Source organism: Carassius auratus, chromosome 4 (genome assembly GCF_003368295.1).
Source record: "Carassius auratus strain Wakin chromosome 4, ASM336829v1, whole genome shotgun sequence".
Classification (NCBI taxonomy): domain Eukaryota; kingdom Metazoa; phylum Chordata; class Actinopteri; order Cypriniformes; family Cyprinidae; genus Carassius; species Carassius auratus.
In genome coordinates, this window is record NC_039246.1 from 27,202,224 (window position 1) to 27,227,608 (window position 25,385).

Genomic DNA, 25,385 nt, shown 5'->3' on the forward strand with positions numbered 1-25,385 from the left:
TTTACTTTAAATCTCAATTAAAATGTGATATTATAATAATAACTTTTCAGATCATAGTTCAGACTTACTTTTTCATCATTGTCTTTATATTTCATAATCACCAGATTATGTCTGGTTCAGTCCAAACAACTGAGGTCTTTACTCAACCCATTGTAGTCCTGCATAAGTGTACAGAAATGTTCTGCATCAAAATGATTGTCATGTTCTTCATGCATTTTACATTCTTCAGCACTGGGTCGTGTGGAGCGGCAGCGTATGGCAGTAAATATGTGGTGTGAAATGCATGGCGTCAGGCACGCGCGTGTGGGTGGATGCGGGTTGTATTCAAACACCTTTGTGATGCGTGTGTGGGTGGAGATGTTGAATAAACACGCTCCCGAAGCTTCTGTGCTCCTTTCATGAGTGAGAAACGCTCCCACATTTGATGTTTGGAGGAACTGACGACCGAATCACCTCATGCAGAGAGCGGAGGAGGTCAGCGCCATGGGGAAACAATACTACACGTGAGGTATTAAGCAGTAAATTTGGGCATTTTTAAACCACCATTCTAATGCTTGAGTTTTATTGAGCGTTATTGGCTTTGCACGACATCTGGCCCTTCAGAAAGGGTGGAAAACCTCTCAGGGGACAAATTCAGGTGAGGTTTCACCACCTCAGTGGTCCTAAATTTCTCTACACGAGGAAACACACTTTCGTCGCTTAATGGATGGTGTAATAAGCCACAGTAATAAGGATTGTGCTGCTGAGTTCTTTGCCATTACCGCCCTGAAACATGCTTTGTCACACAGGCACTAATGTGGAATGAATCAAATCTCCATTAAGCATATGTGTCATGACTCGAGCCCAAATGAATGTTTGTGATTTTCTTGTTTGCATTTCACTTAAAAGGCTCAATATGCATCCCCACCAGAGTGACTGACAATAAATCAACTTCATTGACAGTTTTAGTGACACTTCCTGCCCTGGTTTCTGAGCTTGGTCTGTTTTATAATATTAGTGTCACTGTTTTGGGTATTTGAGCATTTAATTCACTGGATTTTCCAAAAAGTACATTCAAAATGGCTTTAAAACTGTCTTCACTCAGAAATTGCTAGTAAATTTCACAAATAATTGCAAATAAACGGCAAGCAAGAAGTTATATTTATGACTGTATCTCAAAATTCCAACCTTTAATTCTGACTTTTTTCCAAAATTATCATAATTGACTTTGTAAAAATCCCCACTTGGAAATTGCTATTAAATTTCACAACAAAAAAAAAATGGCAACAAATTTAATTGAATGTGAAATTTTGAAGTTGAATTTGTATCTAATAATTCCAAATGTATTTTTACATTATTCTGTTATTATGTAATTCTGACTTTTTTCATAAAATACTTTGTCTTATAAATCCAAATGTATTTCTCATAATAATGACTATATATCATAATTCCAAACTTATTGGATCTCATAATTACGACTTTATCTCATAATTGACTTTGCATCTCAAAGTAAAATTTTTCTCGTAATTCTGTCTTTATCTCAAAATTCAAATATTTTTTAAAAAGACTAATAGTATTTTCTTGTAAGACTCAATGAGTTAATCTTTATTTACAATTTAGAAATGTTGAATTATATGTGAATCATTTTAGGGGTTGAAAAGCAGGAAAAAATGCTATATTTCAAAAGATAAATTTTATAAAATTTATATAAAAATATAAATTATATAAAAATTGATTTTGTATAGAATGTTAATAGTCTCGAATTACCCAATCGCTTCACTTAGGAAAATGTTCAGTTTCCCAGCAATGGAAATAAATGACAGCATTAGCCAGCCCATGTGTGTTTTTGAGGGGCGACATGCGAGGCTGGATACAATTAATTAATTCATGATTCATAAAGCAGTGAAATCCAATCATTAAAGATTAGCAGAGACGCTGGAGCTCGTCATGTCCCTGATATAGGAGGGATCATTCTATTATCAGACGAGCTGCTTAAATAACTTCAAACTGCTGCTTTAAACAATTAGAGAAGTCGCTGTGGACTTCAAGTATTGTTTTGAAGTGTTGTTTTGAATGGCTTTACAGTTATTCTTTCTGTTCTTACAGAACTAAAAATAAACGGGGTATATTTTAATGCAATCCTTCATGCATATTAATTATGTAGTGAGTGACTAATTTCTGGAGCTTGACACTTAGGGCACATGCATTAGTCAACAGTAGGTGGAGCTGCTTTTCTCAGTGCTCAAGCCCAAAATCTTCCAGCTCATTCCCTGCAACATGCTGCAATGCTTATGTCTGCTCATGCAATCCATTTATGAGCTTTAGTAAAGCCATGTTTCTCTTCCTCAACGTTAAGCTGAATATGTGTCCTTGCGCAGCACAAAGACTACTGTTTCTGCTATTGAACGCCCAATAAATGGAAAGGCAAAGAATGCACAAGGAATTTGGTGTGTTGAAAAGCCACCAAGCTCTGGAATGCTAATTCATTGGCCTTTTGATGTTTATGGTGCATAAAAGCCTCATTCTGAATTTGGAAAGAGATTTGAAAAGACATCAGTGAGTTAGAAAGACCTGCTCTGTGCCTCGTGTTGTCGATACATTGGTTCGGTAGCGTGACAGTAGCTTAGCTGTTTCTAGAACAGTGTAGCTTTTCTTGTAGCTAGCTACTTTTCCCAGCAGGCAGCGTTATAGTGTGATGAATGGGTTTCTTAAGGGCTAATTAAGATGTGTAAATATAATTTGATGGGTGTGTATTTTACAAATATTACTATGTTACATACTCTACAGTTCAAGGCGGTTGACATTTTTTAAATGTTTTTGATAAAAGTCTGTTATGCTTACTAAAGGTGCATTTATTTGATCAAAAACTCACAATTCCCATATCGCATAATTCCAACTTTTTTTTCTTCTTAGAATCGCAAGAAACATAATATACATAATCTAGGAAATGAGCTTACAAAATAAAAATAATCATCATTAATAAGAAAAAAAAACAGTAACATTGTGAAATATTTTCTATATGAATATATTATAAAATTTAATTTATTCCTGTGATGAAAAGCAGAATTTTCAGCATCATTACTCAAGTCTTAAGTGGCACATGATCTTTCAGAAATCATTCCAGTGCTGTCTTTACTCTCACTTTTAAACAATTTAATGCATCTTTGCTAAAATTTGTCCTAGCATCACAGCCTGGCTTTAATGTACTGTAGCATACATTTGAACAAATACCATTTGTGGCCAAAAACGTCACAGAAAAGGCTCTTCTTCATGTTTGGAAATGGCAGCTAACGGGCTAAATAACTGTTTCCTCCGTAGTGTAGCTTCAAGCAAATATCGCACTCCATAAACTCAGAATCATCTTGGATCGGAGGAGGGCATGAACGCAACAGATTGGTGATTACCATTGTGAGAGGCATTAATTAAGGCTAATTAGTATTTGTCATTGTGACAGAACATATAAGAAGCCGCGCTGGTTTGGCATACAGCGACACGGCTCGCTGAGGAAAACGCCGGCACTCATTAAATGGACTGTAACAGGAGGAGATTACAGGAGGAAGTCCATCAGTCACCCCCGTTCAGGACGTTAATGGTATAATCGAGCTCTCGAAGGGACGTAGGCTTAGATATTACAGCTTACATTAAATATGAAATATGACCCTGTCTACCTCAATATGGCCTGTCAAGACCTGATTTTTGTAAGTCTGTCGTGTTAGGTTTGAATAAATGATGTCAAGCACCTGGAGACAAGATTTGAATGATGGAGCTTGATGGAAAGTACTTCTTTTATGTCCACAACAGCAATCGGTTGTAAATGTTCAAGTCATTTTGACAGACTAACTACAAGACCTTCAAACAGGCAGCAGAAATACCATTGCTTGTGTATTTTTTCTTAATTATATGAAATTTGTTATTGATATTGCTACTCTAATTTTTTGCTTGTTTTCTGATTATTTTACTTTTTAAATGTATTATATGTGTGGGTTTTATTGGTTAACCTTAACCCAGATTAAAATGTACTGCCATTCATAGATTTCAGGTCGGAAAGAAGCCTCTTCTGCCCACCAAGTCTGCATTTATTTGATTAAAAACACAGTAAAAACTGAACAATTTTAAGAAATATTCGAACAATTTAAAATAACTGTTTTCAATTTGAATTTGTTGTAAAACAAATTTTATTTTTTTTCCCTTTCATGCAAAGCTGGATTTTCAGCAGCCATTACTTTGCTGTCATTTTGATAAATGTAATAATAATAATAATAAAATAAATAATAAAAAAAAAAAAAAAAAAAAAAACAATACACACACACACACACACACACACACGTAAATATATACACACACACATATGTAAATTCATAGGATTGTTAAAATATATTATGAAAATGTATATTTTTAAGTTTATAATATTATAAAATAAATACAATTGTAATTTATAATAATGTTGAAAGATTTTATGTATAATAACATCACTAATAATATTTAAATATGCTTATTTGCATTTATTATTAAGAGGATGTTGCTTTTTCAGGACACTTTGATAATTAAAAATTTTAAAAGAACATAATTTACAGAAATTAATTTTAATTTTTTACATTAAAAATGTCTTCAATGTCATTTTTTTGATCAGATTAATGCATCCTTGTCCAATAAATGAATACTTTATTTTAAAGAAGGCAATTATTTTGTTTTATTGTATGTATTATCATTATACCCCCCCACACAAAAAAAGGTTAATGTACATTATTGCTAAAATTCTTTTGTTATCATCTGTCTTTGTTCTGGCAAACAGTGTACTGTAGCTATGCATGTTTTAGACTACACCGTCTGAATAAACAGTCCCGACCTCATCACTTGTAAATGGCTGGATTTGGAAAACAAATGTGATTTTGTGAGCAGACTGAACAAAGCCTAATTCTCCGTCTCTGTCTCTGTCTAGGTGGCGTGTGTATCGCACAGTCTCTGAAGATCCCTCGGGAGCCGAGGCCTGGGGAATTCGACAAGATCATCAGCCGCCTCCTGGAGACCTCGAGCGCCCGGGCCGTCATCATGTTCGCAAACGAGGACGATATCAGGTCTCGCCTTTCTGTTCTTGAAAGACATTTCCTGTCTAACTGTTCACTGCTCTCTTAAAGATCTAGCTGAGAAACCTTTTATCACTGCCTTGAGGAAGAAAGGAAAGAGGAAGTAGAAAGGAAGCTGGCTGTGTTCAGAATATAATGCTTGCATAATGAACACTGTTTAGTATACACGGTATACTTTAAACTGCCTACTGATCTTTAAACATAACAACTAAAGCAGCTGAATCTACGGTGGCCGCTGCAGTTTCAGAAAACACCAGAAGAATCTACATCAGTTTGAAAGCAGGTGCTGCAAATGCTCACAATGCAAACAAATAAAGATTTTTTTTTGCAGTGCATTTCTCACGTCTTCAGGTTCCCCACAGTCAGCAGAAGTAAGCAAAAAGGTGTTTATCACGTTTGAAATCTGGATATTTATCTTACAAAAATGCATGGATTCGCTACAGGGGGCTTTTATTCACGCCCCGGAGCCATGTGAGGGACATTTTATCGGCTGTGCTCACTTTATTTCATGTCTTCTGAACTGCTGACAACAAACGCCTGCTTACCCCATTGAAAGGCTTGGAAGAGCAAGGACATTTTTTTGTATAACTTCGATTGGATTATTCTGAAAGAGGAAAGTCAGAATACATCTAGAATCGGGTAAACCCTTTAAGTATAACCCTGACTCACTTGCATTGCACTGTGGAATGCAGAAAGTTTACTTAAAAAAAAAAAAAAAAAAAATGCAGGCATATTAATATAGCAGCATGCTATTCTGCACACAGCCAGTGATATAGAGCGTGGAAGAGGGGAGGAACAGATACAACAGACTCATTAACACATTTCTCCTAAAGTACCATCCCTCCCAGCAGCCTTTGCACAGCTCCCGCCTTTATCTCTGTTGCCACCTGTATATCGTCCAACTTTACTGCTCCTTCATACAGAAGGAAACTAATTAAAAATGCTGGTGAGGATGTAAAGAGCCTGGAGGGAGGGATGCTTTAATTTCCTCCGCGTCTTCAAACTTGCGCTGGTCTTTCCTGAGCGAGTCCCTAAGGTGATGCTCTGTGCTCTGAGATTTGGCTCTGAACGGACTCAAAAACATTGGCTTTCCTGCCATCTTTACATATGTTTGTTGATATAACAGCTGCTGAGCAGTACAGTATTTATTTATAGACCCCGGAGGAAAATGCTACATTGACCTCGTTCTCGTGTTATGTAGACTTTTATAATTAAGAAGTAAATCAATGGTAAGGGCTTATTAACAGATTGACTAAAGGGCAGAATAACTAGTTCCCTCTGTGAATTCAAAAACTATATTTTTCATGATTAAAGACATTTTATTAATCATAATTATTTTACTTGAATTATTTATAAACTTAACTAAAGTAAAAAAAATATATATATACTAATTTTAAATAAAGCCTATAAATATATTACAGTAAAACTAAAATAACATTGATTTGAGTTGTCAAATGTTTTTTTCCAAGCATATAAAATATTATTTTAATTAGTTTTTAATCATTTTTTTTGCAATGTACATAAAAAAGGGCCAGTTTAAGTGTATTTTTTTGTTATCTGTAATACATTTTTTCTAAAATAACTAAAACTGAAATGGAAAATGAATTAAAACTAAAAAGACATACTAAAAAACTAGTAAAAATGACAGCGACAAAAATACTAAAACTTTAACTAAAATTAAAATAATAACTGAAAATGCTAATTCAATTAATTACATTTGTAACTATTGAATTACTTAATTATTAATTAAACTAATACAATGCATGTGTAAACAATAGTATCTCAATTAACTGATCCAACTTATCAAATAATTGATCAAATATTTTGTAATAATATAACCTAAATTAACAATTAGGTTTAACTACAATAAAAAAATAAAATAAAATAAAAATATTAGAATAACTACAATTTAATGCAAAATTGTTTTTATTTATTTATTTATTTTATTTTTATTTTTTTTTACAAATTATCAGCTGAATGTCTTTCTTGAATAATTGATCTGACTACAAAAAAAAAAAAAAAAAAAAAAAAACCTTTGGGTTAAAAAATTATTGTATACATTCAAACAAACAAAATCTCTCTTTTTTTATATTATATGTAGATTTTTATTTAATAGATGATAAGCGTTTACTTTGATGCTACATCAGACCTTTCCATTAAACATTGGTTTCCACAATTTCATGTTTTGGATGTGGCCTTCAGTGACAATATGGTAAGTTACTTTCCCTCTTTCCAGTAGCTTCTCTCGTCATGTTTGACAGTGACAGAATGTGCTAGCAGCTTGACAGCGCTCCTGTCCTCTCTCTCAAATCCCTCTCAATAAAATATATACACAATACATGAGTGAGAAGTGGACAGCTGGACAGGAACTTCTCGAGGCTGACCATAGAAATCCCAGCTTTAGATCTCCAGGGCCCATCCGAGTCTCTGCCGTGAGTGAGGATGGAGAGCGTCTTTATTTGAATATCAGTCAAACAGATGTCAGCAGCTCCTGATGTACATTTATCTGAACCGCAGATAAGATACAGCGCAGCGTCAGGCGTGAGAGATGGATGTGCTGGCGGTGTTTGTTGTTTGAAGCTGATTTATCATTGTTTATGTCTGCAGACGAGTACTGGAAGCTGCCAAGAGGAGCGACCAGACGGGTCACTTCCTGTGGGTGGGGTCTGACAGCTGGGGCTCCAAGATCTCACCGGTCATTCAGCAGGAGAGAGTGGCAGAAGGAGCCATTACCATCCTGCCCAAACGTGCCACGGTGGAGGGTACGTACATCCGAAAATGTAACTGTAACTGACTAAAGCACTCCCCAAGGCAGCATTTATTTGCTCAATAATACAGGAAAAACATGAGAAACTTTGAAATATGATTGAAATTTAAAATAAATATTTTCAATTTGGATATGCTTAAAATGTAATTTATTCCTGAGATGCAAAACTGAATTATCAGCATCATAACTCCAGTCTTCAGTGTCACATGATCCTTCAGAAATCATTCTAATATGCTGATTTGCTGCTCAGCAAACCTTGCTTATTAACAATGTTGAAAATAGTTGTGCTGCTTACTATTTTCTTGTGAAAACCGTGATACGTTTTTTTCAGGTCAAAAGAACTGCATTATTTAAAACATAAATATTGTGTAACCTTATAAACGCCCCAAACTTTTAAACTGTAGTGCATATGTGACAATTGTTCAAAAATATAAAGTTTTAGTAACAGAAATAAACAAAATGATTACTATTTAGAACCAGTTTCAATGATCACCAAACTGTAAGAAATAAAGCCTTAAGTTATGGCAAGACATACAAATTTCAATATATTCAATATTATTTTATTCCTTTGTCAGTTCATGTCTACTTGACAAAAATCTTAAGTCATCTCAATATCAAAAAGTGGCTCTCTCTATATAAATTCCTGCTATTAATCCACTATTACATAAAGTTTATTTACTTTCCTGTTCAGAAGTCAACAATCATAGAGAACTGATTTACTTGCATTGCAGCTTAGGAGTTTATTTAGTGTGCATCTCATCTTCTCTAGATTGCATTGCTCAGACTTGGTGGAGATATTTTTTCCTGCTTTCCAATGGTGTCACACAAGCATTGTGAACAATTAGCATCATGGTCTGACACTTAATACCATATCCATCCGAGCCTCCTCCTGGTCGTTGTCTGCACTCAAGTAATCATAGCGCTGTCCCTCCAGCGCCGGCTCTCAGGCCTGCAGGCACCAGTTCGGGAATAGACCCACCAATTAGAGCACTTTTGTCAGAACACATTGTATAATTGTGTCTGTGGGGACAGGGATTAGATGCAGACATCCAGACAGGAATCCCGGCGAGGATTTGCGCATGCTCTGCAAATGTGTGTCATTCTTTCAGATGCTTATCTTCTTGTTTTCTTCACCTCTCTCTCCTCAGCGTTCGATCGCTACTTCCGGAGCCGCTCGCTCTCCAACAACAGAAGAAATGTGTGGTTCGCTGAGTTCTGGGAGGAGAACTTTGGATGCAAGCTGGGGATGCATGGCAAGCGGCCAGGAAGCCTTAAAAAGTGCACTGGTAAGATTTATCTATTATTCCGTCCATTTTTTTGTGTTCACTGATTCATATTTAAAAAGGGATTTGTTTTTGTAATGAATATTTGTTGAAAATGGACTCACTCTCAAGCAGTCTTAGATGTAGATGAGTTTGTTTCTTCATCAGATTTGTAGAAATGTAGCATCACATAAATTGCTCACCATTTGGATGCTCTGCAGTGAATGGGTGCCGTCAGAATGAAAGTCCAAACAGCTGATAAGAACATCACAATAATCCACAAGTAATCACCCCAGTCCAGCTATTAATGTCCTGTGAAATGAAAAGCTGTGTGTTTGTAAGAGTCCTCTATCCATTATATTGCTTTCGGCAGTGAAAACGTTGTCTTGTCTGAATCAGGAGGGAAAATCTGCACAGATCATGTAGACAAAACAGTCCAAAATAGTTCTAAACAAATATGTTGGTGGTTTTTGATATGAAAGAATATGAGAGAGGATGGATATTTTCCCTGGAGGAAGTGTTATTATGGACTATGAACTGTAGAAAAAATGTTTTTTTTTTTACAAGCATTAATTAATGCACTGGAGTTTAGTGGATTACTTGTGGTGGACTACTTGTGATGTTTTTATCAGCAGTTTTGATTCTCATTCTGACGGCACCCATTCACTGCAGTGCATCCACGAGCTCATCTACTGTACATCTTGGATGGCCTGAGGGTAAGTACATTATCTGCAAATGTTCATTTTATTCCTTTAAAAGGAAAATGCAACAAAAGCGAAACGGTCTGTGCGAAGCTTAAGCGTGTTGCTTTGTATGGACAGGAAGTGTCACATCTCTGGAAGGCTGTCAGGTGCCACAGCTTGAGCAGTCAATGCAAATAAAGTGTGTTCCCGCTGTAAGCCTCCAGACAGATGTCTGGGTGACATTTGGACCGTTTCCAGTGTCTGACTTCATTGAACCTTTCTTTCCTCTCTCCTGTCTCATAAGAGGCCACATTTGTTCTTGTGTGAAAAACAGCGAGACGGATATCAACATAATTTAACAGAAGGCATGTTTATGGGTACATTAACTCTCATTCCACACAGTTGTGTTAGATTTTCTTACTTGTTTGGTAAAGTTGCAACTCTAAACATTCGATTGCTTTGTGAAATCTGACCCTCTTCCAGATTCATCTGATTGGTCCATTGATTAAATATATATATATATATATATATATATATATATATATATATATATATATATATGTATATTATGTTGACCTGTTTTTAACCATTAAAGCAGTAGCTAAACAATGAGCAATACTTTGACACAATTTATTATCTTAGTTAATGTTTATATGCTAGCACTATTTTGTGTAATTCAGTATAACTTCATATATTATTAATGAAGATAAATCAACAGTGAACAATATAATTGTTTTTTTTAAATGAAGTTAATGTAGCTTAACAAGTGCTATACATTTATTTGTTTATTTTTAAATAATGATACATTAACATAAATGATAATGAATTAACCATTTTTGTAAAGTGTTACAAAAATCATTTCTGTATTGGTTGTCAAACCCTTAATAAAAATATCAATAACTAGTATTAGTGTTTAAAAAAATAATGTGAGCAGATTTTTGCATTTGTATCAGTGTGCCGGGGGGGTGTTGTAACCACAATAGGGATCCAATCTGTTGTCAGCCTGGAGCTGCCTGTCGACACACACACACACACACACACACACACAGACTGGTCAGATGGAGAGGAAGCTCAGTGTGTGTCGTGAGTCACTGCACTAATTTGAGGGCAGCACAGAGCGCATGACGCAGAGAAGATCTTGTCTACCTGAGTGCGTCACTGCTCATGAGAGACTTCTACAATCCTACAACCTCACGCAACAAAATGAGCCCAGACAAACCAGGGTCAGACTAACAAAGTGACCGTGACCGTGTCGGTCAACAGAGCCTGAACATCCACCTTGAGCTGCAACATTAGAATTCAGAGAACACAGCCATCTGCTGAGGCGCATGACAGCAGATTTTAAAGGAATAGTTCACCATGACACCACCCAAGATGTAAATGAGTTTGTTTCTTCATCTGATTTGGAGAAATGTAGCATTCCATCACTTGCTCACCAGTGGGTGCTCTGCAGTGAATGGGTGCCGTCAGAATGAGAGTCCAAACAGCTGATAAATGCATCACAATAATCCACAGCACTCCAGTCCATCAGTTAACATCTTGAGAACAGAGGCGTGTTTGTATGAAACAAAATTCATCAAGACATTTTTAAATTCAAACTATCGCTTCCTGTTAAAATACAAGACGTCTATTCTTATTGATTTCTCCAATGGAAATCGTTGTATTACAGTCTGTTTCAAGGTTTACAACCTTAACCTTTTTTTGTTTTCATACAGGCAATGATATGTAAATGTGAGTGCTAATATGTTAATAAACTGATGTTCGTGCAGCTTAGTTGCAGATGGAGCTGCAATGCTAACATTAGATTATCTCGACACTGCACATTAAACTTTTATTGTTTCAAATGAGCAGGAAAATCCACAATACGACCGACTGTATAATACAAAAAGAAATAACACACTCAGAGCAGAGCTGCTATTAAATCTACAATATAGAGGAGAATGAAATTTACTCTGAGCTGTAAGAAAGCCATTGTGAGTGACACAGGATTTTAATGTCTCTGTGAATGTCTCTTAGAAAAGTGCACCAGGGGAATGAATGCAACCCTCTGCTTCTATATGAGAAAACTTCCACCACGTCTGATAGAATGTGCTTGACATAATGAACATAATTTTGCATCACACACACCCTGTGAAGTCTCAGTCATTCGCATTATGAGTTGTTTTTTGCACATGAAACAGGAACAGCATCATCGGGAAAGCAGAAAACTTCATCACACTCTTTCTTCAAACACACAAACAATTCATCACACCCAGGAGTCCTCAGCAAAGCTGGAACTTAGTTGTAGCAGATAAATATGGAAGCTTGTTTCCTCCATGGGATTAAAATTAAAGATAACTGTGTCTTTTTCCCTTCTGTGTCCAAGTTGTCCGATTGCGCAACAGTAACTAAGGGGGCGGGGCTTACAATTAGGTCAATTGCAAGTTTACATCAATTCTGCCTTTTTTCTTAAAATTATGACATTTTTTTCTTTACATCGTTCAATTTTTTTTTCTTGCAATGTTAATTTTTTTTTTTTAATTCTGAGTTTAAATATCAGAATTGTGTTTACATCTCACAATTCTAAGAAAAAGAGTCAGAATTGTAAGATAAGTCGCAATTCTTAGAAGTCAGAACTCTCCCAATTTTAAAAAGGTTTAACTCTGACTTGTGTCATAGAATACAGTTTAAATCTCACAACTGTAACATCCCCCCCCCCCAAGAGTTCTGTTTACATTTTACAATTCTGAGAAAATTGTGTAAAAAGTCACAATTACCTTTTCTTTCTTTTTTTCTCTTAAATCTTGTTGTGTTGCATTGTGTTGTTGTGTTATGTATTATTATACAGATTTTATTCCAAAGCAAATTTACTGAAAAATAAAGTATATAAACTATAAACACATTTTATCATCATATAACGGAAGAACATTTGCTTTTTGATATGTTTTCATTTGTTTAAACGTGTATTTGTTTAATGTTTACTCTGTATGCAGCATCATCTTTGTGCTTGTTTTGCAGTGTGTTTTATTGAATGAAGGACCGAGGTCAGTGTGGCGAGCACAATGAATGGAGTTTGTAGTAGCAAAAAATGCCAGGTGCATTTTTAATGTCGCATTACAACGACATGCTTTAATGATAAATTAAATTTGAATTAAAGCTACATGCTTTAATGCCTTAATGTAATCATCACTGTATGTGCTGGTTTACATATATTTATCTATACACATATATGAGAGATTTGTTTAGTCAGATCTGACTTAATTTGTTCAGCTTGGTTTTTACAGGCCATATGAAAATAATGATTGCACAATGAATAACGACAGCTTCAGCTGTCTAATTGATATCGTTCTGCTCTCATTATGAAGCTTCCCTCCACTTCCCATCGGATGTGGAAATGTTATCGACAGGCTGCCACAGCTGATGCAAACCTCTCTCATTTTAATGCACGCAGTAGCTCAAGCCACGAGGCCAGTGTCACATACTAAAAGAAATGAAGCATTGGACTCATAATGCAGGTCATGTGCGCAGAACCAGGGGACACTGAGCCCAGGGCTGTGTTTTTATAACCATGTTTAAGCTTAGGGAGACGTGGGTAATGAAAACGGACTAACAGAGCACTTTTGGTGTTTGCTAAGGGGTAAGCATCACTGTTACTAGTGTTCAGAATGAGGCTTAGGGAATTGACAAGCTATCTAACCTTAAATATGAAGCCTCTGCATTTTACACATTTGTGTGCTCCAGACATGAGTTATTCCTCAAATCATGTGTCGTGCTAATAATTTTTTTGTTTGTTTTCAAATCTCTCTCTCTCTCTCTGATGCCATTTCAGTTCATTTTTTCAGTGTATATGCGGTTGGATATTATAATCAGTCTATGAATATATTTCCCAGGCGTCCGCTCGTCTCCATCTACTCTACAGAGTGATGGAGACTCTTTACAAGCAATCAGGCCTCTTTAATTACACTGCTGCTGTGCTCCGTGTCACTTGTGATTGATTCCATGCCAGCAGATTGTTTTCCATGTTGATGATGCAAAGGTCACGATTCCGCCCTCCTCTCATTAATGAAGTCGTCAGAGAGTGCGCTCTATACTCTTGTTTGTGTGTTTCTGCACCTGCGGTGGAAGTTATTGTGCAACTAACAGCCCTTGTTTACTCACTCATTGACCTAATGAGACAACATCTGCATCTTCAGTCCAGACGAGCCCGGCGTTTCAGCTCCGCTTCACTGTCTTCAGTCATTAGACATATCGATGCTGGCAATCGATGGCTTCATTTAGAAAACAGTGGTATGGAAGACCTGTGTGTTGTATTTAATGTCTGAGCTGTGTAGGATCACCAGAGCGCTGAGAGCCTCACGGCAGCACAGCCATCGCTGTCTACAAGAATGAGTCTATAAATATTTGAAATGACACTTCTGTCCATGGCTGAAGTGTCTTTGGATGTGAAAGAGCTTTTGTTTTTGTCCTGACAGGACTGAGGCGGGTGCATAAAGATTTAAAAAACACTTCACAAAGATACGGATGCGCATTAGTGTTGACATGGGCGGTGAGAAAATTGTGCCGCTGTTTACCCAAGAGCCGATCCGTCCCTTCAGCCGCTTGATTGTAGGGATTTCCACATCATGCAGAGTTGTGCTTTTATTTAGTTATTTATATCATCTACAGCATTCAAAAGCACTGAGGGTTTGAAGAAGATCACACTGATGCATAGGAGATTGTGCTCGGCTTTATGGGTTTATAGTCTGTCAAAAGATTTTGATTTGGATCAGTGTTATTTTATACTAAAACAGGTTTTAGCGATAATTTGAACCTTAGTTTGAATTTTATTGTGTTTTTATTATTTTTGTTTTAGATATATATATATATATATATATATATATATATATATATATATATATATATATATATATATATATATATATATACACAGTTATTTTAGTGCATCGAGCATTTGTACATTTAGTAACATTTAAAATAAGAAATGTGAGAAATGCCTTGGCAACTAGATGAATGTTAGTATTTTTGTGTGAAAAAAATGTGTTCAACAAATTTACTATTATTAATGTGTTAAAATATGTTATAAATATGAATTATTATTGTAAGTAAATGTTAAACACTTTTATCAACATGTTGTTTTTAAAAATGCGATTTTACTTAATAAATATTAATTCCTAAATAAAAGTATCAAATTATTAATTTGACTAAAAGTATACATTTTTCATTAAAGAAGTATTATAGTAAAAAAAAAATTATAAATTTATAATTACATTTCCCAACCTTGAACTTCTGAATGATCATTTATATTATATTATAATATATATATATATCTATATCTATATATATATATATATATATATATATATATATATATATATATATATATATATATATATATATATATATATATATATATATATATATATATATATATATATATATATATATATATATATATATATATATATATATATATATATATAATCTTAATACACAAGTAATAGTCAGCGACTGAACAAGTATTTGATTTGGGACACATGCATGTTACTGGTCTGATTTAATGATAAAATATTAACCCTTGAGGTGCTGTTTATAACTGTTTTGAAGTTTGTGACTCTTCACAGACTGTCCTACAAATCCAAACTCTTTCTATCTCATCTTCTTGGTTGTAAAGTTCTTGTTCTCACTCCATCTCGGTCGCACTGACAACGATTCGCAGTGACAAAGCAACTGGAAGTCATTCATTTTCAATGAGAGCTGGTCATTTGAGGAGACGTGAGCTGCAGCAGCAGCTAGTGATGTGACAAGTTCATTTTATGCAAAAATGATGCAGTGACTAGTTGAGTAGGAATGCTCTCTTTAACTTTACAACATATAACGATGAGGTGCTATTGCAGTGCTGTGCATCTGAAACTCCAGCTCAGAATGCAAAAGTGAACAAACTCCCATGTGCATCTGATAAAAAGACAAAGAAATGTTTCTTTATCTCCCTAAATAACAGCACTATTAGCTCTCGCTGGGAAACAGGCATGCCATTATTTGCTGAACGATGGAAGTCTGACGTTCTCGGCTGAACTGAGAGTTTTGTGGTTCATCTTCGCGCTTGTGAAGATCACGCACTCTCTTCAGACTCATTGATCTCTCAGACATAAGAGTGCTAGTCTTCTCAGACGGGAGACATAATGGAGTAAAGGGTTTTTTGAAGACGGCAGGCGGTGTTTGGAGTGCCATGCTGTGAATGCTAAAGGAGCTGCTTTTTTCCCATCATGCCCTCAAAAACCCGGTGTCAAGCTGGAATTCACATCCTCGGGTTTTATTACAACATCTTCTGGCCTTGTGACATGCAGTTTTAACCCTGTGACAGACATTTGTCTCTCTTTTCAGTGCGCAGTGCAGGACTTGCTTTAACCTGGCAGATTATAGTCAAACCAAACCAGACTATTGGGTGTAATACGATCCATCCATCCATTCTGGTGAGCAATGGGGAAAAAAGAGAATGATTCAGATCTTCGTCTGCTTCCTTGGAAGTATTCGTTTGTTTGTTTTTAAGGCGAGCACGAATGTAGACGTTTACTATCACGAAAGCATGTCTTGTTCATATTTTACCTAAAAATCCCTAATTTACATAAAGAAAATATAGCCTAATTTTGATACATTTACATTCTTAAATGTTTAGACATGATTAAAAGTTACAATATTTTCATCATCATAAGCACACCAGTAATTCTAGGTTAATGTCACACATTAAGATCTTTCTTTTATTTATTTAGTTACTGTAGTTTGTTAGTTAGTTCTAGTTTCCATAAAAATGCAATGCAGATATATATTGTTTTATTTGTAAAATAAAATAATAAGTTGAAGGTTGTGCCACAATAATACAATGATATATAAATACTTATTTAGCTAAATATCCTTTTTACTGTTCATATCAAGTCATTATTTTTGTGATTGATATTATTTAATTTTGTGTTTATTTGTGCTTGATCATATATGTAACTGTATATTTTAATTAAATAAATCACAACAATGGGAAATTGAGGTGGGGATGTGCATTATAGGCAGAACATTATTTGAAACATATTCTCTCATTAGGTTTTGTAGTATATGAGCTGGACATGTTTCATGAGGTTCCTCCCCATCTGTGCATTGCTCATAATTTTCTTTTTTATGTCTCCGTATCGCCTCGTGCACTGAAAGCAATGAATCTGCTCTCTGTGTGTGCTGCGCTGTGTAATTTACTACCCTGACTGAGTCGTAATTAAAACCCAGCGTGCTCAGTTGGGACTCGCACCTTGCCGTGGTTCTGCTGAAATAAACGCACGAGCATGACGTCCCGTGCAGACGCCACACCTGGCTGCTCCAGCTGACGAGACGAATCCGACTGTTGTTAGATTGGTGTCAAGAGCTCAGCTGGTCTCGCCTTCCCAGCAAACCGTATCCCAGCAAGCCCTGGAGAGCACGAGGTGGCAGAACCTCAGCCGAAATTCTTAATGCGATTTCACGCTCCGTCTTATTGCCAACAATAAGACTAGTCTCTGGTGCTGCGTGTGCTTTGACTCTTTCTTCCACGAGCCGCGCGCTTACACAAAGACTAACCTGCTGAAAATTATACAGGGGAGAAAGGTTCCAAATAAAATAACTGATGTCAGGATGTGTTTATCCTTTCCTCAAATAAATCCGAGCTGCTGAAAAACACGTATTGGAGCTCTGACAGCAAACAGGGCCGCCGCGTGATCCGTAATGACTCGGGGAAAGAGGGCATCGGGTCTCGGACAGCATGAGTGTCAGTCTCATTCTGAAGTTCAGGAATCCCATCAGCTTGGAGAAATTGCAGTGATGGGTTCAGAAATGTGCTCTCCAGTGGCTGTCTGGAAGCCGGGCAGACGCATTGGCTTTTTGGGCTGTTTTGCAGCGAACGTAAGCAGACTTTTTCATTTTTAAGTACTTTATCAGATATGTAATGTGTTAATAAAAATTGCCGTTTTGCTATTTCAAGCTACATTTAAGTATATCTTGTGATATTATTATTATTCATTGGGAAAGATGTTGCTTGAGAACACATTTAGAAATACATTACATATTTGCACATTTAATCGTCACTTATTGATATTTTTAATTTAAAATCTAATTGTCCCCTGTTGGTAACTAAAAAAATTATTACCAGAAAACAAATTAAAGCAATAAAAAGAGGATGCTTTAAGTGATGCTCATTGTTTGTGTTTTATAGAATTTAAATGTTTTTGCATGGTTGACTAATTACGATTAAATTTTTTAACCATATATTTTTTTATAATGTTAAATTGAATTCGAATTTCAAGAAGAGAGATCTTGCTAATTAACCTCGCCCACATTTTATTATGTAATTTCTATTTATTTATTTATTTGTTTGTTATTTTATGTATTTATTTAGGTATTAATTTATTTTATATATACAAAAATATTTGTCAATATTTGATTTATATTGAATTAATATTAATATGCATATGTATTTATATGTTAATATGTTTATGCATATTAATATTAACAATTTATACTTCAATATTTACATTTAATCTAAATTAGTATATTTATTTATACAGTAAGTAGAAGCCAGGAGCATAAGGAGGGCACAGGCAAAAATAAATAAATAAATAAAAATAATCTCATATATAATAATAAATTATATTTTAAATAAATAAAATAAACACACACACACACAAATGAAATAACGTGTCTGGAATTGTTTTGGAGTTTTATATATTTTTACAGATACAGTCCATGTATAATACGCATGCTTTGCAGGTCTGTCATTTGTTTGCAGATGCAATGATTTATTTCTTATTTTAGCTTTAAAAACAGCCCTGAACGCTTCAGATCAAGTGCTGATGCTGACTGATGTTTTTCCAAGCTTGGCTTGAGTAATGCAGTCAGATGTGCATATATTATGTAGCCAAAGTGTCCTCATTAGCATAAGATGGCATATAGAATGGTGATTATTGTCTCGATGTTGGCACATAGAGACGTAACTCAGAGAAAGAGAAAGAAAAAGTTGGAAAACGGACAATTTGTGCATATTCATGACACTGCCAGTCATTACGATCTGCTCTGAATTCAAGCCAGACATTGTTCTTTTTCTACCAGACTCTCAGCCTGCTACAAAACTATAGAGAGAGGAAACTATTTCATCTTTTCTACACTAGTTCTCCAGAGATAGAAGGGAAATGTGAGCAGGTCTTTGATGAAAGGGAGGGAATTTAATTTGTGCCACTAATTGACATTTAATTTCGACTCTTGTTAGTCTCATTAAGCTGTCCGTCATCCATGCAGCCATCAATCACTCAATAAGCATCCGTTTTTTTCTGTTCCTGCACAACAGAGACACAGAAAAGCCTGCACACATACCGTAATAAGCACAAAAACAGGACATTGTTGTATGATTATTGTATTATCACTCAAAGCCCCTCAGCTCCAGCTCTGAATCGTGTTTTGTGGCACTGCTGGTTTCGGCTGCTTGTGAGTAATCGCTCATGGTTCTATGTTTCCTCATTTGTAAGTCGCTTTGGATGAAAGCATCTGCTGAATGAATAAATTTACAACAAACAATAGCCAAATGCTGTTGTATTCATGGTTGATAGTATACTAGCTCTCTATTTACTGAATACGGCAATATTATTATATTATATTATTATTTTATTATTTAAAATTATGTATAATATATTCAGGATTATGTACATTTTCTATTTGTGTTTTAATTATTTTATTACATTGCTTATACTATATTATATATTATAATGTATTATATGTTATTTGTTTTAAATATTCACACGTAGGCTTCCAGCAAGTGTTTCTTTTCCAACACTGTTCATTTTGAATGGTTTGTCGTTGTGGAGGTGTAACCCCAAATAAATCTGACGGTCACCTTGTTTTGACACTGGGAGTCCGTTTTCTTTGGCCTGTTGTTCTGTGTGTTGTATTAATCACACTGTTCAGGTTGGGTAATCCGTCTAGTTTTTGGACGACCGAATGCATCATTTTCCCATTGCTCTGAAAGTGCTATAAAAGTGGATTGGATTTCATTTACAGGAGCCTATTAATTCCTCGCTGACAGCGGAAACGACGGAGGACTCCAGGTCTTGCTAATTCACCTTGCCCACGTTTTATTTATCCTTCCTTGTGTCATAAACGTGGTGGGAGAAGAGAGATCTTCCCGGAGGCATCCGATGCTAAAATACACCAAGTTGGAAAGCGCTCTGATGATTATGAGAGAAATAATCATAGATGCCCGAGCCAAATTCAATTTTCGCACAACAACAGCTGGAATATTTGTTGCGAACGCCAGCCGTGATATTGCTTTTCCCGTCTCGAGAGATATGGAAGACAATATTGTTTTGCAAAGAACACATTTTTGCTGTTTTAACGTGCAAAACGTGTGCATCAGATGGCCAGTGCACGCGCCTCCTCAAGGGTTTGATTAGCTAATTACTCTAATGAGTGGATACATTTGAGAAACATTAAATAGCAATTTATTAAGAAGAGAATGACTGCATCTGCAAGAGTGGATTTTCCAAATGAAAGTGTTTGTTGAGGATGTGTGTTTTGTATGTGTTGGTGCAGGTCTGGAGAAGGTGGGCAGTGACTCCAGTTACGAGCAGGAGGGGAAGGTGCAGTTTGTGATGGATGCGGTTTATGCCATGGCACACGCGCTTCACCGCATGCACAGGGACTACTGCTTCGGGTACCCCGGCCTCTGCCCCCGCATGAGCAATATCAACGGAAAGGAGCTGCTGGGATACATCCGGAACGTTAATTTCAATGGTGAGTGCTTGGATCTTCAACTGAACAACAATCAGAAATGTTCACAAGTCGCAGTCTTTCAGGGCCGAGTCTAAATCAAGTTTCAGGAGCACTGTTCATGAATTTAAATTGGTCAAGGGCAAGTCAGCTTTCGGTTTCTGCCTATAATGCTTAACTGATACTTTAGTTGTAAATACCGTTAAAAAGTTTGGGCTCAGAAATGCATGAATATGAATATGCTGAAAAAATACAGTAATGACACTTTTTTTTTTTTACTATGTGTGACTTCATAAATATTTCTGCTAAATATTTACCACACATACTATATATTGTACAAATATAATTATATTACTTAATTATAAATGTATATTTGGCTCACAAAAAAGGTCTAATTAAAGTTATTATTTGCTAATAATGTGCGCATGCAAGGTTACAATGAGTGCGTTTACATGCATCTTCTTAATGCGATTATAATGAGATTTTGGCAATATTGCTATTAAACTTTACTTCACATAAACACAATGCTTCAATCTTAGTAATGCAATTAAGCTCATAATCACAGCAAGCATAATTGTATTAACATGGGTGGCGTACGCCGAAAAAAAAAAAAAAAAAAAAAAAGATGTGCAAACACCTTAATTGCAGTTTTGCTGCTCTGACCAAAGTGTGCAACGCAACGGCAGCGTAGGCTAACGAATTTCCATCACAATTCAGTGGTGCTGAAACAGCATGGAATACAACCATACAAAGGTGTTTTGCATTAGATGCACCAGTTAAAACACCTGCTCTTTCTGAGTCCATCATTTGTTCTGTGCAGTGGGATATATGAATAATGGCATTAGAAATGATGTTTTTTATGAATAATAAGAATTATGTTAATTGCATGTAAACATCATAATGCAATTATGTCCTGATTATTTCTGATTATTGGAAATAATCACAGTATTCGTGTGCATCTAAACGTAGTCAATGTTGTGAAACTTCAAGAAGCAATGACATTAGAATGAAACAAAATGGAACTTTGTGTGCCATGAAAGAATGTTTTTTTGCAAAGCAAGAGTGATTAAATGATGAAAGAATTCTCTTTTTTTCAACTATTTCATAAAACGTTATAGAGTATAATGTGCATTAAAGCCATATTAATGGAAGTTATTATAAAGTATTATGCCATATTTTACTATGCGGCACCGTGGGCATGTCTATTACCGATGCAGCTTCTCATTTTAGCCGCCAAGTACTTGTCTATGTACAGTACATATTCAAGTGTTTTCACTTATTTTTCATATTTCCAGCTTCATTTATTAATTCACGCAGTCACAGATCGCCGTTCTTCCCTCTTGTAATGTTTGCCATCTCTCTGCCAAGATGCACCGCAGTCTTACGACACCCCTTAGTGACCCTTAACATCATCACACATGCATCAAAGCAGAGACGGGAAAATGTGAGATAAGCGCATACAGGGGTGCTCATATTTCTTCATAATGTTCCGCGTGCCTCTTAATAAGAGCATTATAACTCGTGAGGCAAGAGCTGTGTGTGATGTACTGTTTTCGTTTCCCTTGTGTGCATTGAATCTTGTTGAAACAAAAGAAGTTAAACATTCTCTTTGAAACCATATCAAACGGTTCATTTAAATATTAGTTTTGCTCTGTGCGTCTTCGTTACTCTTTCATTTTTCTATCCCACAACTCCAGCGTTTTGTTATCATCAGCTTATGTTTGCCTTCAAGTTGAGTCATTTGCATAACTGCAGTTGAGGGATTAAGGTGGCAGGGCTATGTGGGACCATTAAAATCTCATTAATTCGCTTTCTTGCGGGCAATGCAACCTGGGCTTTTTGTTCCACCACCTTGTGTTCCTCATCGACCGTGTTTGAAGTGAAAGACAGATACAGACAATTCATATGACAGCATTTCGCAACACATACTGCACTTTCTATTTCTGCTTGTTTGTGAGTTTGTTACATTTATATTTTTTCATTGTTTAATTCTTTTAAAATAAATAGTGTACATATTTGGTTTAAATCGATTCATTATTTAAATTTTTGAAACCTTTTTTGGTTGGTCCGATCGATTGTGCAATTGTTCAAAATCGGCAAAATTTTTCATCAGATCTATCCTTCAGGCCATAGATGTAGGTGACTTTTATCAGTAGAAGAGTAAAGCAGATTGTCAGATGAAACCACAGCCCTTGGTGATTCATATAATGTACATCAATGCTATCGTCACTTTAAGAGTAAAAAAAAAGTACAACATGAATACCCCTGGCTCCTGGCGATACATTGACATCTTATGAAGTGAAACTATTTGTCTATTGCAAGAAACTGAACATTATTTACTACAATATTACCTGTAATCCATTCCCTCTGTCAAATGGGAAAGTCAGATTGTTCTCTTCAAACTAGTTCTTTGAGTTAACCCTTAAAGACCTATGATATTTTTGGGGCACCTGACACTCCTGCACTTTCCTTTATTTTTTTTTTAAGATCTATTCTAGCTGCCATATATCATTACAAACAGGAGAACTTTTAGTTTCAGTCTAGCTTCAGTCTAAAGTCCAAATTTTACTTTTGTTTACTTTAGGAATGAGTGAATTTCTAGAATTTTAAGAAACGCAAGCAACAATTGGGAGTTTTTTTTTTTACTGTGTACTTAAACAGAAACTCTTGAAGTTTGAAAGAAAGTTGTATCTGGGTGTTTTACACTTCCAAATAAAATGTTGTCCACATATAACTTCCCCCCCAACAAGTTATAGCCATTTATTACAATAGTGATATAGGTGCTTTTCCGTGAAAAACAGGTCTGTTTAGTTGACTAACAATATACCTGTAGATGTGTCCAAAAAACGTTTTGGGAGTAAAGAAAATAGAATCAGTGTTATATAAAAACAAAACACAGTAAAAAAATTACTTTTTTTTCAGAAAAACAAACATAAACCGTGCAGCTAATAGTGAAAACAACTGGTACGGTACTGCCATGAATGTGTGTCCACAAGAGACGCAGTAGAGATGAAAATATGACAAAATAGTTTATTTATTTATTATTTTTGCCTTAAAAGTATTCTCATTGCGTCATAACATTTCATTTGAACCATTGATGTCAATCGACTATTTTGTCGATCAGCTTGGCTCATCGGAAATATCTTAAATTGTGTTTCGAAGATGAACGAAGGTCGTACGGTTTTGGAAAGACACAAGGGTGAGAAATTAATGACAGAATTATAATTATAAGTTTTGGGTGTACTATCCCTTTAAGAACAATAGTTGTCTTTGAGGGTTAATTTCAAAGAACATATAACAGTTTCACCACTTTTTCAACAGGTTTCTTTATAAGATTTTTCTAAGACATCAGTGAGATCAATAGGGAATAAATGGAGACTTTTGATTTTCTCCTCACACGAAGACCCAAGAAACTTTTTCTCTAGAGTTTCAAAAGAGATATATCTCTTATATATGTTATAAGGTTGATAGTTATATGAATCATAACTGAGAACTCTTGTTTTGTCTCCTGAGCAACCTCTCACCAATACAATTTACTACTAGAAACAGAAACAGAAAAGGGAAATAAAAATAAAAATTGCTCTGATTCTGCCCTAGAGCATTCTGGGAAAAGGCTATAGCTGCCAAAAGGGGCTGTTTAACGATCTCGTGCCTCTTTTTTTTTTTGAGCTGTAGAAACCTTTCACAGCAGCATGAGATGGGCCGCCTGCGTGATCCCACGGTCCGCTGCAGACACTTTGCTGTTATTGACACCCTCCTGAAGAGAATCAGAAACTCCCGCAGATAAGAGATCCTCAGAGTCCTGACACAAGAAGCTCAAATCACATACTGATGCTGCTGTAGTGAAGCAGATATGGACAGAAACAATGAGAGAGCAAGAGCTAAGAACGAATGCAAACTGATAGCAACCAAAAACTGTTTAAAACTTTTCAAGATTTTTAGAAGAAAGTCTTTTCTATTTGAAAATGTCTTAAAATATACTTTATATATTCCTGTGATGCAATTTTTTGGGTTATGCGGGTTGGGTTATGTGTTCAAATAGTGAATACCTAAACCTTTATTTAGTTTTGTACCAATGCCGTGAAGTAAAAAAAAAATAAAATAAAATAATCTAAATGACAGAGGAGCACCATAGAGTTAATGTATGCATTTTTATGTTTATTAAACTTAGCATCATGCTCACATCCAGGTCTGTTTGCATTACTGTGGTCCATCAATGTGGTTCAATATCAGTTAGTGATTCAGCTCAATGGTTTAAGTGCAGTTAGAGTGCAAAAATCTACTCTATATGGGCTGCATTGCAAGAAATGAGAAACAGAAATACCTTTATGGACAGATCCAAGTGGTGAATCGTGCTGAATGTGTGAATGAATGCTGATTTACATTGCAATAGATCAGCATTAGGCCTATTTAGAGATTGCATTGCCTCTCAATGCTGGACACCTGCCATTTGTCATGATGACACTTTTATGGTCTGTTGTTAATGGCACGATCCCAAAGCCGTGCCTCCCAGACTGAAGTCTTCGTACGCACTGCCTCATTCACCAGTGTGTAGCCTGTCCTATTTTATGCTTTTTTTTTTGTGTAGGATCCAGACAAAATTGATCCCTACTGTGAGAAACGCCATTGTAAAGGAGCCCCGTTAACCCTTAGGGGACTAAGCCCTTTTTGGTCCGTTTTCTCTATTTTTACATTTCGGCTTATAAACCATATGTAATGAGGATGGACCACCATGTATTTGGTATCAATGGATTCAGAAGACCCTAAGCTACCATAAGCATGCATGCAATATGTCTATAAAGGAAGTATGAGTGAAAAAGTGTACAATAAACTAGAGAATTTCATAGACGAAAATTAGATTTTT

The 25,385-nt window shown here is 35.7% G+C and overlaps 1 protein-coding gene across 1 annotated transcript in view; it reads left to right on the top strand.

The window, feature by feature from the left end:
• grm8a (glutamate receptor, metabotropic 8a) overlaps positions 1 to 25,385 on the top strand; it is a 156,938-nt gene that overhangs the window by 104,776 nt on the left and 26,777 nt on the right. The window contains exons 4-7 of the mRNA XM_026235441.1: positions 4,919 to 5,054; positions 7,671 to 7,825; positions 8,979 to 9,116; positions 20,345 to 20,545. Coding sequence (XP_026091226.1) covers positions 4,919 to 5,054; positions 7,671 to 7,825; positions 8,979 to 9,116; positions 20,345 to 20,545 — 630 coding nt within the window. The remainder of the gene's footprint in view (positions 1 to 4,918; positions 5,055 to 7,670; positions 7,826 to 8,978; positions 9,117 to 20,344; positions 20,546 to 25,385) is intronic.